The 13638-nt window shown below is 53.9% G+C and overlaps 1 protein-coding gene across 3 annotated transcripts in view; it reads left to right on the forward strand.

Annotated features, from left to right (window-relative positions):
- The first annotated feature begins 1933 nt into the window (after window positions 1-1933).
- PCSK6 (proprotein convertase subtilisin/kexin type 6) overlaps window positions 1934-13638 on the forward strand; it is a 198256-nt gene continuing 186551 nt past the window's right edge. For all 3 annotated transcript variants that reach the window (XM_082851525.1, XM_082851527.1, XM_082851526.1), the window contains exon 1: window positions 1934-2243. In XM_082851525.1, coding sequence (XP_082707651.1) covers window positions 1953-2243 — 291 coding nt within the window. In that variant the 5' untranslated portion in view covers window positions 1934-1952. The remainder of the gene's footprint in view (window positions 2244-13638) is intronic.

Raw genomic sequence — 13638 nt, forward strand, 5'->3', positions numbered from 1 at the left:
GGGGACACATGAGCCGCTTCATAATAACTTAGACTATGTGCAGTGTAGCCTTAGCTCGAAGAGGGTCACGTACTTGAAGGAGTACAACACAAGGTCCAGGACAGGGTCGAGGGACAGTCTGGCCAACAGGGGCCAGAAAGGTGACAACTGTATTGCTGGTAAGTGACAGAGGGAGGCCTTTAATCCAGTGTCCCTCCTCTGGGCAGCCAGGGTGGCATTGGGAAGAGACAGGCTGTGGGTTCTGGGTACTGTTTCTGCCCTGTCAGGGCAGTGCGATTTCCCTCAGGGCAGCCCGATTTCCCGCAGGGCAGCCCAGCCTGTGCTAGGGCCTCTCTCTCTCACGTGGGCAGGGTGAGGCCATCTGCAGGAGGGAAACTCAGGGCCTGCATTCTGCATCGTGGGCTGAGCCCACTTGGCCAGGGGAGGAAAGGGAGGACAAACTGCATTTAGTGCAGAAAAGGGAAGAAAGTGTGGGAATTCAGTCCCCAGGTTCCAGAGGGGCCCCTGGCAGGAGCACTTGTGAACAAGAATTTGGCTGGTCCCTGTTCTCCCACCTCCACTGGGGTGACTCACGCCAGCAGAAAGGATGAATCATGTGGGTTATGAAACCGAAGGGCTCCTGAGAGGGAGGCTGGAAAGGACCCGGGGAAGCCATCGGCATGGGTCCTGCTCTGTCCCCACCTGCTCCTGCCCCTCGTCACCGACCTTCCACCTGCCACGCCACAGTCTCGCACAGTGAGCTCTCTACAGCAGCCCGAAGGCAAGGGGCTGCTCCTGGAGACAGACCATCAGGGCACGATTCCCTTCCCACCTCAAGGCCTTCCTGGCCTAGTTTTTGTTTCTTCACCAGCCGGTAGTAATCAGGGTAATAAAGGCTTGCTTTCCACATGTGGCCAGTTGGGACCAACTCCCCTTGGGAGGAATGGGAGAAGAGATCCTGCCATTCACCTGTTGCAGGTGTGAACATTTCTACAGCTCTCCAGGTGCACCAAATAAGTCTCTGTTGGATTCTAGGCTGCTCCAGGCAGCAGGGGCCAAGATGATTCCACTTACTTTCCCACCGACTGGTCCCAGGTCAGCGGGAGCTTTTAAGAGTCTACACAGCTAGTGATCACCTACCATGCGGCAGGCCCTGCGCTCATATAAACATTTATCAACATCCGATTGCAAGGCCAGCGCTCATGTCATGCCCTAAACAGCCCCACGGGGTAGATAACTACTGTCACCCGCAATCACAGGTGGAGCCCTGTGCTCAGAAAGGACAGCAACTTGCCCAGGATCACACAGCTAGGAACTGGACAGCTCAGGATCCACAGCACCGTCTACCCCCCAGTGGGCTGCAACCTGGAGGCTGTCCCCCGAGGTTCCTCCCGAAGCCAGCTAATCTGCCAAACGTCTTTGCCCCCCTCACCAAGCCCCTTCCATCAGGCCTAGCTCTGAATGGGCCCTGACCTGTCTTTCCTTGTGGCTTCTTGCCCCAGAATCCAGGACCTAGGGCGAGCCGCTTGTCTCACGCAGGGACGAGCAAGAGCAAGGCCTCGCACGCAAGTCAAAACACCATCAGGCAAATGAGGCCCCCAGGTTGCCAGGCTGCCCTACCGGAGGGGGGCGCCGGCCTCCAGCCCGCGAGGCTGGGAACGGGACTCACCTGAGACGACCCGGGCCCTCCCGGACGCCAGTGGAACGCGTGTCCCGAGGGCCCCCGAAGTCTGCGGGAAGTTCCAGGCGGGAGCTTCGCCCCGGGCTCGCGAAGGTGGAGTGCGGGCCGCTGAGCGCGGGCCAGGGCGCCGCCGGGCCGCGCGGGCGGGAACGCGCGGCGGCCGTCCCCTCCTCCCTCGCTCCCGCCCGCAGCGGCGGCGGCGGCGCTTCTCCGGCGCGGAGCGGCTTTAAAAGGCGGCACCCCACCCCCTGGCGCACTCGCCGCTCGGGCGCCGAGCGAGCCTGCCGTTGCCATGCCTCCGCGCGCGCCGCCCGCGCCAGGGCCCCGGCCGCCGCCCCGGGCCCCCGCCGCCGCCTGGGACGCGGACACCGACACGGACACGGCGGGCACCGGCGGGCCCGGGCTCCGGCCGCTCGCGCCGCGCCCCTGGCGCTGGCTGCTGCTGCTCGCGCTGCCCGCCGCCTGCTCCGCGCCGCCGCCGCCGCGCCCCGTCTACACCAACCACTGGGCGGTGCAAGTGCTGGGCGGCCCGGCCGCCGCGGACCGCGTGGCCGCGGCGCACGGCTACCTCAACTTGGGCCAGGTGAGTGCGACCGGCCCGCGCGCCCGAAACTTTCCCGGCCTCCGGCGGGCGCGGCGCGAGGGGCCGCCCTGCAGGGAGTCGCCTGGGAGCGCGGCGCGCGGGGCCCTCGGCGGGGACGCCGGGGCAGGCCCGGCGCTACGGGGTCAGCGCCCCGGGCGCGGGCACCTGCCTAGCCGCGCGGGAGGGGAGCCCGTGGCGGGAGCCGTCCTCCGTGTCCCCCGAGCTTGTCCCGCCGCCGACCCCGGCCTCTCCGCGCCGGGCCCTCTGACCTCGACGGGCCGCGCGGGGCTCAGGAACCTGTGCGCGGGGCTCAGGAACTTGTGCGCGCGCCGGAGGGGCAGGCGGCTGCGGGGGTGACATGCGCTCCCTAGGTGTCCGCGACTCCCGGAGGGAGGGCGGCTGGTGCCTGCGCCTGGGAGGCGCGGGACCGGGCAGTCGCGCCGAGGGTCGGAGGCTGCGGTCCCGCGTTTGAAACCCCTCCAGGCTTCTGGCGGCGACGGCGGGGGTGGAGGGAGTTGGCTTTGTTTCTGGGCCTCCGCGCTGGGTTCTGATGGTAGTTTTCTGCGGACCAGATGTATGACCTTAGGCAAGTCACATCCCGTCTTCTCCATCTGTCCGGACAGTGACAGTGCGTACGTGCGCAGTGGTTGCGAAGATCCTGTGTTTTCTGGCCACAGGGCACCTGCCGGGCCTGACCCTGGCCGGGGAGCCAGGCGTCCTCCCGTGGCCTCGCCCTCAGGACTGCTGTCAGTTAGCAAGAGGGGACAAACTCCGGGCACAGAGGCTGCATAACTCCAAAGGACCTCGGTGGCAGGTCCCTTTTTCCAGCTCCAACCCTGCAGGGTGGCAGTGGGGCAGGTTGATCCTGATTTATGGCGGGGGGAGGGGCCGCAGCAGGCTCAAATGTGCGGTCCTACCAGTGGACCTCTCTGTGCAGTGAACAAGTCTCCTACAAACTACACACTTAGAGGATCAAATGGAGTGACAGGGACGCGCGCGCTCATAACTCAAGCCCTACTGCCAAGTGGCGTTAAATTTAGTTTCATCGTTATCCGTGACAGAAGCCAGCAAAGTGTGGTGCGGCCCTAATGTAAATGACATCTCTGTGCATCCTGAGTCTAGTCCAGAGGCTGCTAATGTGAGATGTGCCACCTTTGGGAAAAGTGGATTCTACCTGTTTCAGCTGTACTTCACACCGCAGGTTAGAGTGTGTCTGAAAGAACCCATCACATCCTTTGTATATCTTTTTGTTGTTGTATTTTGACCACTCAAGTCTGTCCAAACATCCTGTGATTTAAGATTTGCCTTTGGGTAGCACTGGCTTCAATTCTCCCTGTGGTTCCTAAGTCTCCCTGGTTCATGGTCCAGACTGAAGAAGGGGCTCCTCAGGGTCCATCCGGCGCCTTGCTTGCCCTGTTGGCTTAGGGCCCCAGCTCCTGCTAAACTTGGCTGCTCTGCCCAGATGGTGCAGCAATTTGTCTTCCGCTAAAAGTGACTCTTAAATGGCGTGGTAAATTACAAATTACGAAGTGCCTGGGTTTCTGGCTCTTATAATTAAATGAGCAGAGGGGAACTGAAGTTGAGTGGAGAGCTCCTGGACATTGCAGGAGAGAGGCATCGTGACTCCCCCTCATGACTCCTGTCCTTGGGGATCAGAAATGCCAGTCCCCTGGCCACGCCCGATCTTTGAAACGACTTCTGACTCACTGAGTTGCTTGTGCATGAAGTCCACTGTCCTCACTTTGCCTGTGGGAGAGAAGTTTGCTCAGGGTGTGCACCCCTCCACCCGGGACCTTCTGGGGGAGCGTTTCAGGGTCTCCCCACTTGGTCCTGGGCAGCCAGGGTGGACTGCACACAACGTGGTCGCTCAGCCTGGTGGGCATGCTTCTGGGGCTGCCACTGGAGGCACTCTCAAACGGAGGGGCTGGTTGGTTTGGGATACGAGCTGTGTCAGGCGAGTGTGTGTGTGTGCGCGTGTGCACGCGCGCTTGCAGTTACTCAAGGAGGGCCTGTTATTCTTTATTCCCAAACCCGCTTTCCTGCCCACCTCCCCCAAGTGCATTGCTAATGTGGAAAAGGCCTGGAGCACTCCACCTTCTGCCTATTCACTAAGAACTCTTTAAAAACCTTATTTGCCTTTTTCAGCCAGGAGAATTTGTGACTCATAAATAAGATGTAGATATTATTAGCTTTGATTTATGGGTGAGTGAACTGCGGTGAAGTGTGGGCTGGAAGCTGTTTGTGTTCACACAATAAGAGTGTGTCACCTCCAACAGTTGTGATTCGTCCACTTCGTCTCCTGCTACGTTCTCTGGTCCCGGGTCTCCTTTGGGCGACTCTTTCTCCAAACCCTTCATGGACAGTTAGTGTTATGCCCGGTACCTGCCCTGACTCTTTTTCTCCTGAGTCTTTGCTGCGCTCAAGTTCTGGCTTGATTGCTTTACTTTCTTTCTTTCATACAACTGATAACCTGATTCTGTTTATTTTACGTGGTGCAAAGGTAAATTAGACCAGTGGTTTTTCATCTTTCTTGAATTGTGGGTCCTTTTCAGAGTCTGATAAAGGCTCTGGATCCGCTCCATTTAAAAATATGCATCATCAGGAACAAGACAAATGAGCCTCTTTTGGCCCTGGGGGCCCCAGATAATGCAACACAATTTACAAAAAAAGGAATAAAAATTGGGAAGAGTCAAATGTCACTCTTGACAGATGACAAAATTAGCCACAAGGATAATCCGAGAGAACCTGGAGACCAACTAATGAGAGGGTTGAGTGGGTGCTTGATCAACAGGAGCTGCCCGACAGTGGCCACAGCTGCAAAGATGAGAGGAATTATAATTCCCTGCAGCATAGGCACTGTTAGAGACTTAGTAATAAATCTTAGAGTAGCGCGAGACTTTCGTGGAGAAGATTACAAAACATTTAAAGAAGCATTAGGAGGAAGAAGGCCTGAATGATGGAGAGACAGATTATGTTCTTGATGGGAGGGCTGACTGTCACAGGTCCCCTGAATTAACGTGTAAATTGAGTGTCGTCTAGTTGTGATACCGATAGGTTTTTTTTTTTTTTAAACCAGGTATGAGCTATTTATTTATTTTTGATTTTGACAGTTTGGGAATTTTTATCTTTTAATAGTGGAATTTGACATATTGACATTTACTGTTCAAACCATGTGGTATTACTTCATTTTTTTTAACAAAGTATTTTTTTAATTAAAAAATTACTTTAACATCTGTATTGGAGTATAATTGCTTTACAATGGTGTGTTAGTTTCTGCTTTATAACAAAGTGAATCAGCTATACATATACATATATCCCCATATCTTCTCCCTCTTGCGTCTCCCTGCCATCCTCCCTATCCCACCCCTCTAGGTGGTCACAAAGCATCGAGCTGATCTCCCTGAGCTATGCGGCTGCTTCCCACTAGCTATCTATTTTACATTTGGTAGTGTATATATGTCCATGCCACTCTCTCACTTCGTCCCAGCTTACCCTTCCCCCTCCCCGTGTCCTCAAGTCCATTTTCTATGTCTGCATCTTTGTTCCTGTCCTGTCCCTAGGTTCATCAGAACCATCTTCTGTTTTAGATTCCATATATATGTGTTAGCATCCGGTATTTGTTTTTCTTTTTCTGACTTATTTCACTATGTATGACAGATTCTAGGTCCATCCACCTCACTACAAATAACTCAATTTCATTTCTTTTTATGGCTGAGTAATATTCCATTGTATATATGTGCTACATCTTCTTTCTCCATTCATCTGAAGATACATAGATTGCCAACAAACACATGAAAGGATGCTCAACATCACTAATCATTAGAGAAATGCAAATCAAAACTGCAATGAGGTATCACCTCACACCAGTCAGAAGGCCATCATCAAAAAATCTGCAAACAATAAATGCTGGAGAGGGTGTGGAGAAAAGGGAACCCTCTTGCACTGTTGGTGGGAATGTAAATTGATACAGCTACTATGGAGAACAGTATGGCGGTTCCTTAAAAAACTAAAAATAGAACTACCGTATGACCCAGCAATCCCACTACTGGGCATATACCCTGAGAAAACCATAATTCAAAAAGAGTCATGTACCACAATGCTCACTGCAGCTGTTTCCGATAGCCAGGACATGGAAGCAACCTAAGTGCTGATAGGTTTTGATATGAGTATGAAATCACACAAAGGAAGAGTAGGGTCTTGGAATACCAGAGACGACTCTGAGAAGGGAGATGGGCAGCGTCTCTGCCACCATAAGCCTTGGTGATCACAGCAGCTCCGCCTTGGCCCAGTGATGGTCTGGTCCATTGGTGGAGTTGACTCCAACCCAGGCATATGTGGGAGCTTGTATGTAAGCAGACGAGGCTCATGTGGATGGGAAGTCTGGGCAGTTCAGTAAACAGCGCTGAGAGGGCCGACTCTCTGCAGGGAAGGGCAGCCAGACCCTCACCTCACACTCCATAACAACAAACTCCAGATGGAATGAGAGCCTGAATGTGTAACTGCCATGGAAGGCCTTTATGACATAGGGAAAGGAAAGGATTCCTTTTTTTAAAAAAACTTATTTTACTGAATTATAGTTGATTTTCAGTGTTGTGTTAATTTCTGCTCTACAGCAGAGTGATTCACTTATATATACATTCTTTTTCATATTCTTTTCCCTTATGGTTTATCCCAGGAGATTGGTTATAGTTCACTGTGCTATACAGCAAGACCTTGTCGTTTATCCATCCTATGTATAATCGTTTGCCTCTGCTAACCCCAAACTCCCAATCCATCCCTCCCCCACCTCCCGCCTCCTTGGCAACCACCAGTCTGTTTTCTATGTCTGTGAGTCTGTTTCTGTTTCATAGATAAGTTCATTTGTGTCATATTTTAGATTCTACATATAAGTGATATCGTATGGTATTTGTCTTTCTCTTTCTGACTTACTTAGTATGATAATCTCTAGGTCCATCCCTGTTGCTGCAAACGGCATTACTTCATTCTTGTTTTATGGCCGAGTAATATTCCATTGTATATATGTACCACATCTTTTTTATCCATTCTTTTGTTGATGGACATTTAGGTTGTTTCTGTGTCTTGGCTATTGTGAATAGTGCTGCTACGAATATAGGGGTGTATGTATCTTTTTGAATTAGAGTTTTGTCCAGATGAATGCCCAGGAATGGGATTGCTGGATCATATGGTAGTTCTATTTTTAGTTTTTTGAGGAACCTCCATACTGTTCTCCATACTGGCTGTACCAATTTACATTCCCACCAACAGCGTAGGAGGGTTGAGAAAGGAAAAGATTTCTTAAACAAGATGCAAAAAGATCAAATAAAAAAGGGAAGAGATTGATCCATTAAAAGTTCTGTATAATAAAGGCTTCATAACAGTTGAAAAGCAAATAAGAGAGTAGGAAAAGTATTTATAACATATAACAGATTAATGCGTAGATTATTTAAAAAGTTATAAATCAATAAGAAAAAGGATAAATGCCAGGTAGAAAAATGGAGAGGCATATGAATAGGGAATTGAATGAAAAGGAAACCTGGATGAGAAAAGATGCCCAGCCTCCCCGGGAGCTGTTGGGGCAATGCACCTTCAGGCAGTAATCCCATTTCACACCTATCTGATTGGCAGACTGGGAACGTGTTAGTATGAAGTGTTGCCAAGGCTGTAGAGGAGCTGGAACTTTCAGATGCTGCTGACAGAGTGGAAATGGGGACAACTACTTGGAGAGTAATCTGGGGTCAGGTCACATCAGCAAGTCCACATCTCAGCTTTGTCATAAGAAACTCTTGCACAGATGCACCAGGAGACTTCTACCAGAATGAACGCAGGAGCATTTTTAAACGAAGGGAAACACAACCTAAATATCCATCAGCAGAAGAATGGAGAGACATATCGAAATAGCCACACCATGGGGTACTCAACAATACTTAGAAATGAGTGAGCTAGGCATGTATCTACACAGATAAATGTCAGAAATAATGTTGAGTGAAAGAGGCAAGTTGCCGATGTACAATGTAATAGTATTTATGTAAACTTAAAAAAACACTGAGCCATTCTGTAATATTTATGAATGTTTACACATGTAGTAAAAGTATAGAAGCTTGGGCTGGAAGGATCCACAGCAAATTCTAGTTAGTAGTAGAATTTCAAACTTCATCTGCAGTGTTCTAATTCTTAATGCACTTTGTAGACATATATGTAATATATGCACTTGTAGGGACTTCCCTGGTGGCACAGTGGTTAAAAATCTGTCTGCCAACGTGAGGGACAAGGGTTGGAGCCCTGGTCTGGGGGGATCCCACGTGCCGCGGAGCAGCTGGGCCTGAGGGTCACGGCTGCTGAGCCTGTGCTCTGGAGCCCGCAAGCCACAACTGCTGAGCCCACGTTCCACAACTGCTGGGGCCCGCATGCCTGGAGCCTGCGCTCCGTAACAGGAGAGGCCGCTGTGGTGAGAGGTCCACACACTGCAGCAGGGAGTGGCCCCCGCTTGCTGCAAGTGGGGAGGGCCCGCACATAGCAAAGAAGACCCAGCGCAGCCATAATAAATTAATAAATAAATAAGTAAATACACACACACACTTGTATACAGGCATCCATCTGTACATGCATATACACATGTGCGTATTTATACGGGTATACACGTACACCTACACATGTGCACATACACAGAGATACACATGAAATGTTAAAGGGGGGAAAAAGAAAAGAAAAATGCACATCATACACACATACCGCTGTGTTCCTGGGCCACCTGTGGGCATACAGGTAGCTGTGGGCCCAGCATGAGAAGCCCGTGCTTTACACTCCCCAGGCTGGGCTGATCCACTTGTCAAGGAAATGGTGACCTAGGGAAACAATGCCTGGCTGCAGCTCACGGGGCTGTTGGGAAAGAGCTGGACCCAGAGCCCAGGAACCCTGCTGCTGGCCACTGCCTTCTCCCTCTGCCAGGCTTCTTTCTCCCTCAGGTCAGTTTGTGGCAGAGGTGGCCTCACTCCAACCTACATCGTTACCTTTGACATTAATGACTCTGAGAAAAGACAAGTTGTTTATTCACGTGAAGAGAAAGGCAACAAGCCATTTGCACAAACCAAATCACAGCAGCTCAACGTCTGCAGCTCTTAGAAGTGATGTTTACCTTTAAGGTGGCGCTGAGGCACCACGCTTGCCCTTACGTTTCTGCTTTGCCTGGGGAATTGACTAATTTGTTGGTTCTGAGTCTGAACATAAAACGGTAGGCTGGCTGTCAGGGCCCTAAAAGATCTAAGAGCCTTCAGTGATTTTGAACTTGCCTTAAATAGTTTTACTTAGAATAGCTGCTGAGTGGAGCATACCTGGCTCAGAATTTCAGGTGGGCCTTTGTCATTCACTTGTCAACAGAGGAAAGTTGTCATGCTGCGGATGGCTTGTTCCTACAACTGAAAACAAGCTGAAGCTTTAGCCGGGTGTTAAAATAATGAGCCAGAACTTGTTCCAGGGAGTGTTGGGGGCTTGGGAGGGGCAAGGGGAAGCCCTGCAGCTTCCCCAGTCACCTGCAGCATAGTTCTCTGGTATTGATTTTCGGCTGGAGGCTGTCTTTTATGCTCTGAACCAGGAGCCATGCTGGTGGCTGGCCTGCAAATGGCAAGGGAGAGGTCCTGGTGTGAGCTGGGGCTGGGGGTACAAACAAAATTGGGATTGTGAAGCTTGTGTAGCATCCCACCTTCCCATTTGCTATCTTTATTCGGATGGTAATGGATCAAAGTGGACAGGGTTTTATTTGATGGGGGTGGCGGTGGAGAGATGCGTGCCAGGCTGAGTTGCAGTACATGGAGCCGGGAGAGCTCCCAAGGGCAGCGTCCGAGGGGGACTGAGAACCAGGCCGGGGTGGCTGGCTTGGCTGTCTGGTCCCTTGGGAGGGTTTGAGCTTCTCTAGGCAGAAACCAAGGGTGCAAATGAGAAACACAGCTGCTGATGGGGTGGGAGAGCCAGAGGACTGTCTGGGGCCCCCTCCCTGGTCTTGGGCTTTGCAGGACTGTCCACATCCTGGGGAATACTCCGGGATCCTCGGGGTCTCTGAGTCTCTGCACAGATCTTGCCTCTAAAACGTAGTTCCTCCGGTCTAACCCAGCCCAGCCAGGCGCTGACACCCTCCCCCTGCTCCTCCCATCACCCTGTCCAGGGAGGCCTTCGGACTGCGCTTGTGAGCACCATCTCCTTTCCAGCTTGGACTGTGGCGTGGCCTCGCACTGACCGGAGGCCCTGGCGTGTGCTTGCGCCTGGCGGGCAATTCCCTGGGAGTGCTGTCGCCCACGGAGCCTCATACCACCCTGCAGGCAGGTGTCACAGGGCCTGTTTTACTGTGAAGAGACCTCAGGTCCGGTTAAGTGTGACTTGCTGCAGGTTATAAACCGGTGACTGACAGGCCAGGGCCCAAAGCCCTCCCATTCGGCTCGCCTGCCCCGTCCTCCCCTCTGGCAGAGGAACCTCACCTCTGTGTCTCAAACAAGGGTGAGCAGCGGACAGACCCGCCAGCCGCTGTCCCTCCTTCCTGCCACCTGCTTATGTGCACACAGGGTGCTGGAGGTGACGTGTTCCATCCTGAGTAGCTGCGCTGGCTCCTTCTCATCAGCACTGAGACTCACAGTTCTCCACATAGAGGGAAAAAAACCAACCCCTCCCTAGGATGCCACACGCAGTCCCTCAAAGTCTGCACATTCTCCACGGGACTGATCCTCCTTTGCTGCGAACCTCCTCCTCTGTGTGTCCCCGTCCACAGGGGGGACCACCGTCCACCGGAAACTCAAGGCCTGGAAGTCACCACTGCTCCCCTGCTCCCGTGCCTCCTGTCCTGTTCATAACCAAGCTTGTCTCTTTGGCCTCCTGGATGGCTCTTAGGTCCCCCCAGCTTCTCCCCGCCACCACCCGGCACAGGCCTGGGCCTCTCACCCGTCCATGCCATGCAGGCCCAGTCCACTGCCTTCTGTTCCGGCCCCGCTGATCCCCTCCCTTTGTGCACTTGCTTCCCTTTCAGCTTCCTTGTGCTGTTCTTTCTGCCTAGGATGGCTTTCCCCTGCCCACCTGGTCAGCGCCTCATCCTTCCTGGCCGTCTGTGGCCGGACCTGACTTCCCCAGCTCTGCAGATGTGCCCTCTGGGCTCCCAAGCCTCCATCATCCTGACCCTGTCTGCTGGCTTGTGTGTTTCTGCCACTGGGCTCTGGACTTTGTGGTGCCTCAGTCCGCGTCGGCTCTCTGGTTGCCCTCTGAGATGAGGTCCGATTCTGCCGCTTCTCTGATGGCAGAGCTGTCTTCCCAGGGCAGCCTGGGCCCAGCAGACACGCCCTCATTTATTCAGCCAGTGTTTGTTATGTGCGTGTGTGTGCGGGTGCTGGGCCCTCAGAGATAAGGAAAACATGGCCCCTGCCCTGTGAGAGCCTTTCAGTGGAGGGCAGGATGTGAGCATTTTGACCGAGCAAGGTCAGGCTCCTCTCGGTGTCTGGACTGAACCACCTCCACCCACACCTTTTATCTTAATCCCTTGCTTCTCAGAGTCACGCTCAGCCGGCAGCTCCCGCCTCTGCGAGGATGCATGGGGAGGAGCCGGCCCGTGATGCTCTAGTTTGCTCCTAGGTCTGGTCGGCTACACACTGTGGCCCAGCCGTGCCCTGGAGCCCACCGTAGATTCTTCAGATCCCAAGGGTCGCATCATCCTGCTGAGTCCTGGGTCTTCCTGAGGTCCGGTGCCTCTGCTCTAGGAGATTTTGAAGACCCGGCAGCAGGCATAAGGCCCTCGGTCCAGTGCTGCGCAGAACGGGGATGAATAGCCGTCAGCTGTCGGGAGGGAGCCTCACGCTCCACAGGATGGGATGGGATCAGCAGCTCGAGTTCCCATGGTAACCAGCCCATCAATGCCCTCAGTGTCAAGTCGATGGCACCGTGGAGAGGAAGAAACAGTCTCATTGTCTCCCCCTTGGCCGCTTGGGCACAAACCAGCCACGCTCCACAGGGCTGGACAGCCATGGGCCACCGTGGGGCACGATCCAGCCAGAAAGGGGCCGTGGGCTTCAGCTTCCTAACCCTTCCTGGGGCCTCATAAATTCCTACCGCTGGCCAGCATCTGTCACTTACAGAGTCCTTGTTGGGTGACTGTCTTCTCAGTGGGAAGAAACGGCCCATCCACCATGGGGCTGGATAAACTGTGTCCAGTGTCTCGGTCGGGTGCTTGAAAGGGACCTCGATGTCCAGACCTCCCCTTTTTGTTTGTGCAACGGTTCTCAGAGATGACCTCCTGTGTTTACTTGACCAGAACCTCGTTGCCCCCTCAAGGCCCCAGCCCAACCCGGGGTCTTTGTCAGACTCCCTGGGGTGGACAGTCTGGGCAGGAGGGGGTGAGGGGGAGGGCAGGCTGGCCTGCTCATCAGATAAGGGCCTGGAGTCCCCTGGCCTGGAGGAGGCGAGGCTGTTCCTCTGCTCACCCGCCCTCACCCTGTCCTCCAAGCCAGAAACCAGGGCATTGCTGAGTTTCCCTCCTCCGCTGGTGCCCGTCTGCTGGCTGCAGCTCCTTCTCTCTGCCTCCTGGTCTCGCCTGCAGCCCTTTCCCTGCCTCTGACAGTGCCTGGGTTACTGCCTCACTGCTCTCTAGGCCATTCCCCACCTCGTGCTGTCGTTTCCCTGCTTTGAAACCCACGGAGGCTCCTCCACAGCAAAGCCTGACAGGCTCAGCCCTTGGGGAGCGAGCTGTCCCCCTGTCCCTGCCTCTCCATCCTCCACCCAGAACCCCTCACAGTTGCCAGATGCTCCAGCCGGTCCAGACCTCTGCTATGCTGGAAATGTTCCATATGCCTTTTCTTTCTTTTGCACCTGCTATTTGGGGGCAGCTTTTTTAACCTGGGTGCCCGTTCCCTTGTGGTCCACCTGCTCTTCTTCAGGATTAGCTGAAGTGCTGTTTCCTGACCTGTCTGCTGCCCAGCAGGGCTGAGCTCTGGCTCCCAGGCTCCAGGGCCACAGCCTGCGAGGGTGTCTGTCTCCCCACCAGACCGCAGCCTCTTGTGGTCAGCGTCTTTGTTCTTTTTGTTTGCTCATGCCCCGGCCCCGCCCTCAGCTCCCACACCACCTCCCAGAAGCACCTGGTGACTGTGTTTTCCTTAGAAGGGGGTCACTTGGCCACTGGGTTCCAGGACCCCCATCACCACTGCTGCCGGCCAGCCCCTGCGCTGTTCTTACTGTTCACCAAGCACTGCTCTGATCATCACCCCAGAGCCCTATTAACTCCATTACACAGAGGAGCAGACGGAGGCACCGAGCAGCTGAGTAACTCCCTAAGGCTCAGTCCAGGTCAGAGCAAGGCTGTCCACAGGGGCGCCTTCGATTCCAGTGTCCACGTCAGGAAAGGCTGCAGAGAGCAGGTGGCAGCGGGGCTGGC

Source organism: Leucopleurus acutus (assembly GCF_964270905.1).
Source record: "Leucopleurus acutus genome assembly, chromosome: 1".
Lineage (NCBI taxonomy): Eukaryota > Metazoa > Chordata > Mammalia > Artiodactyla > Delphinidae > Leucopleurus > Leucopleurus acutus.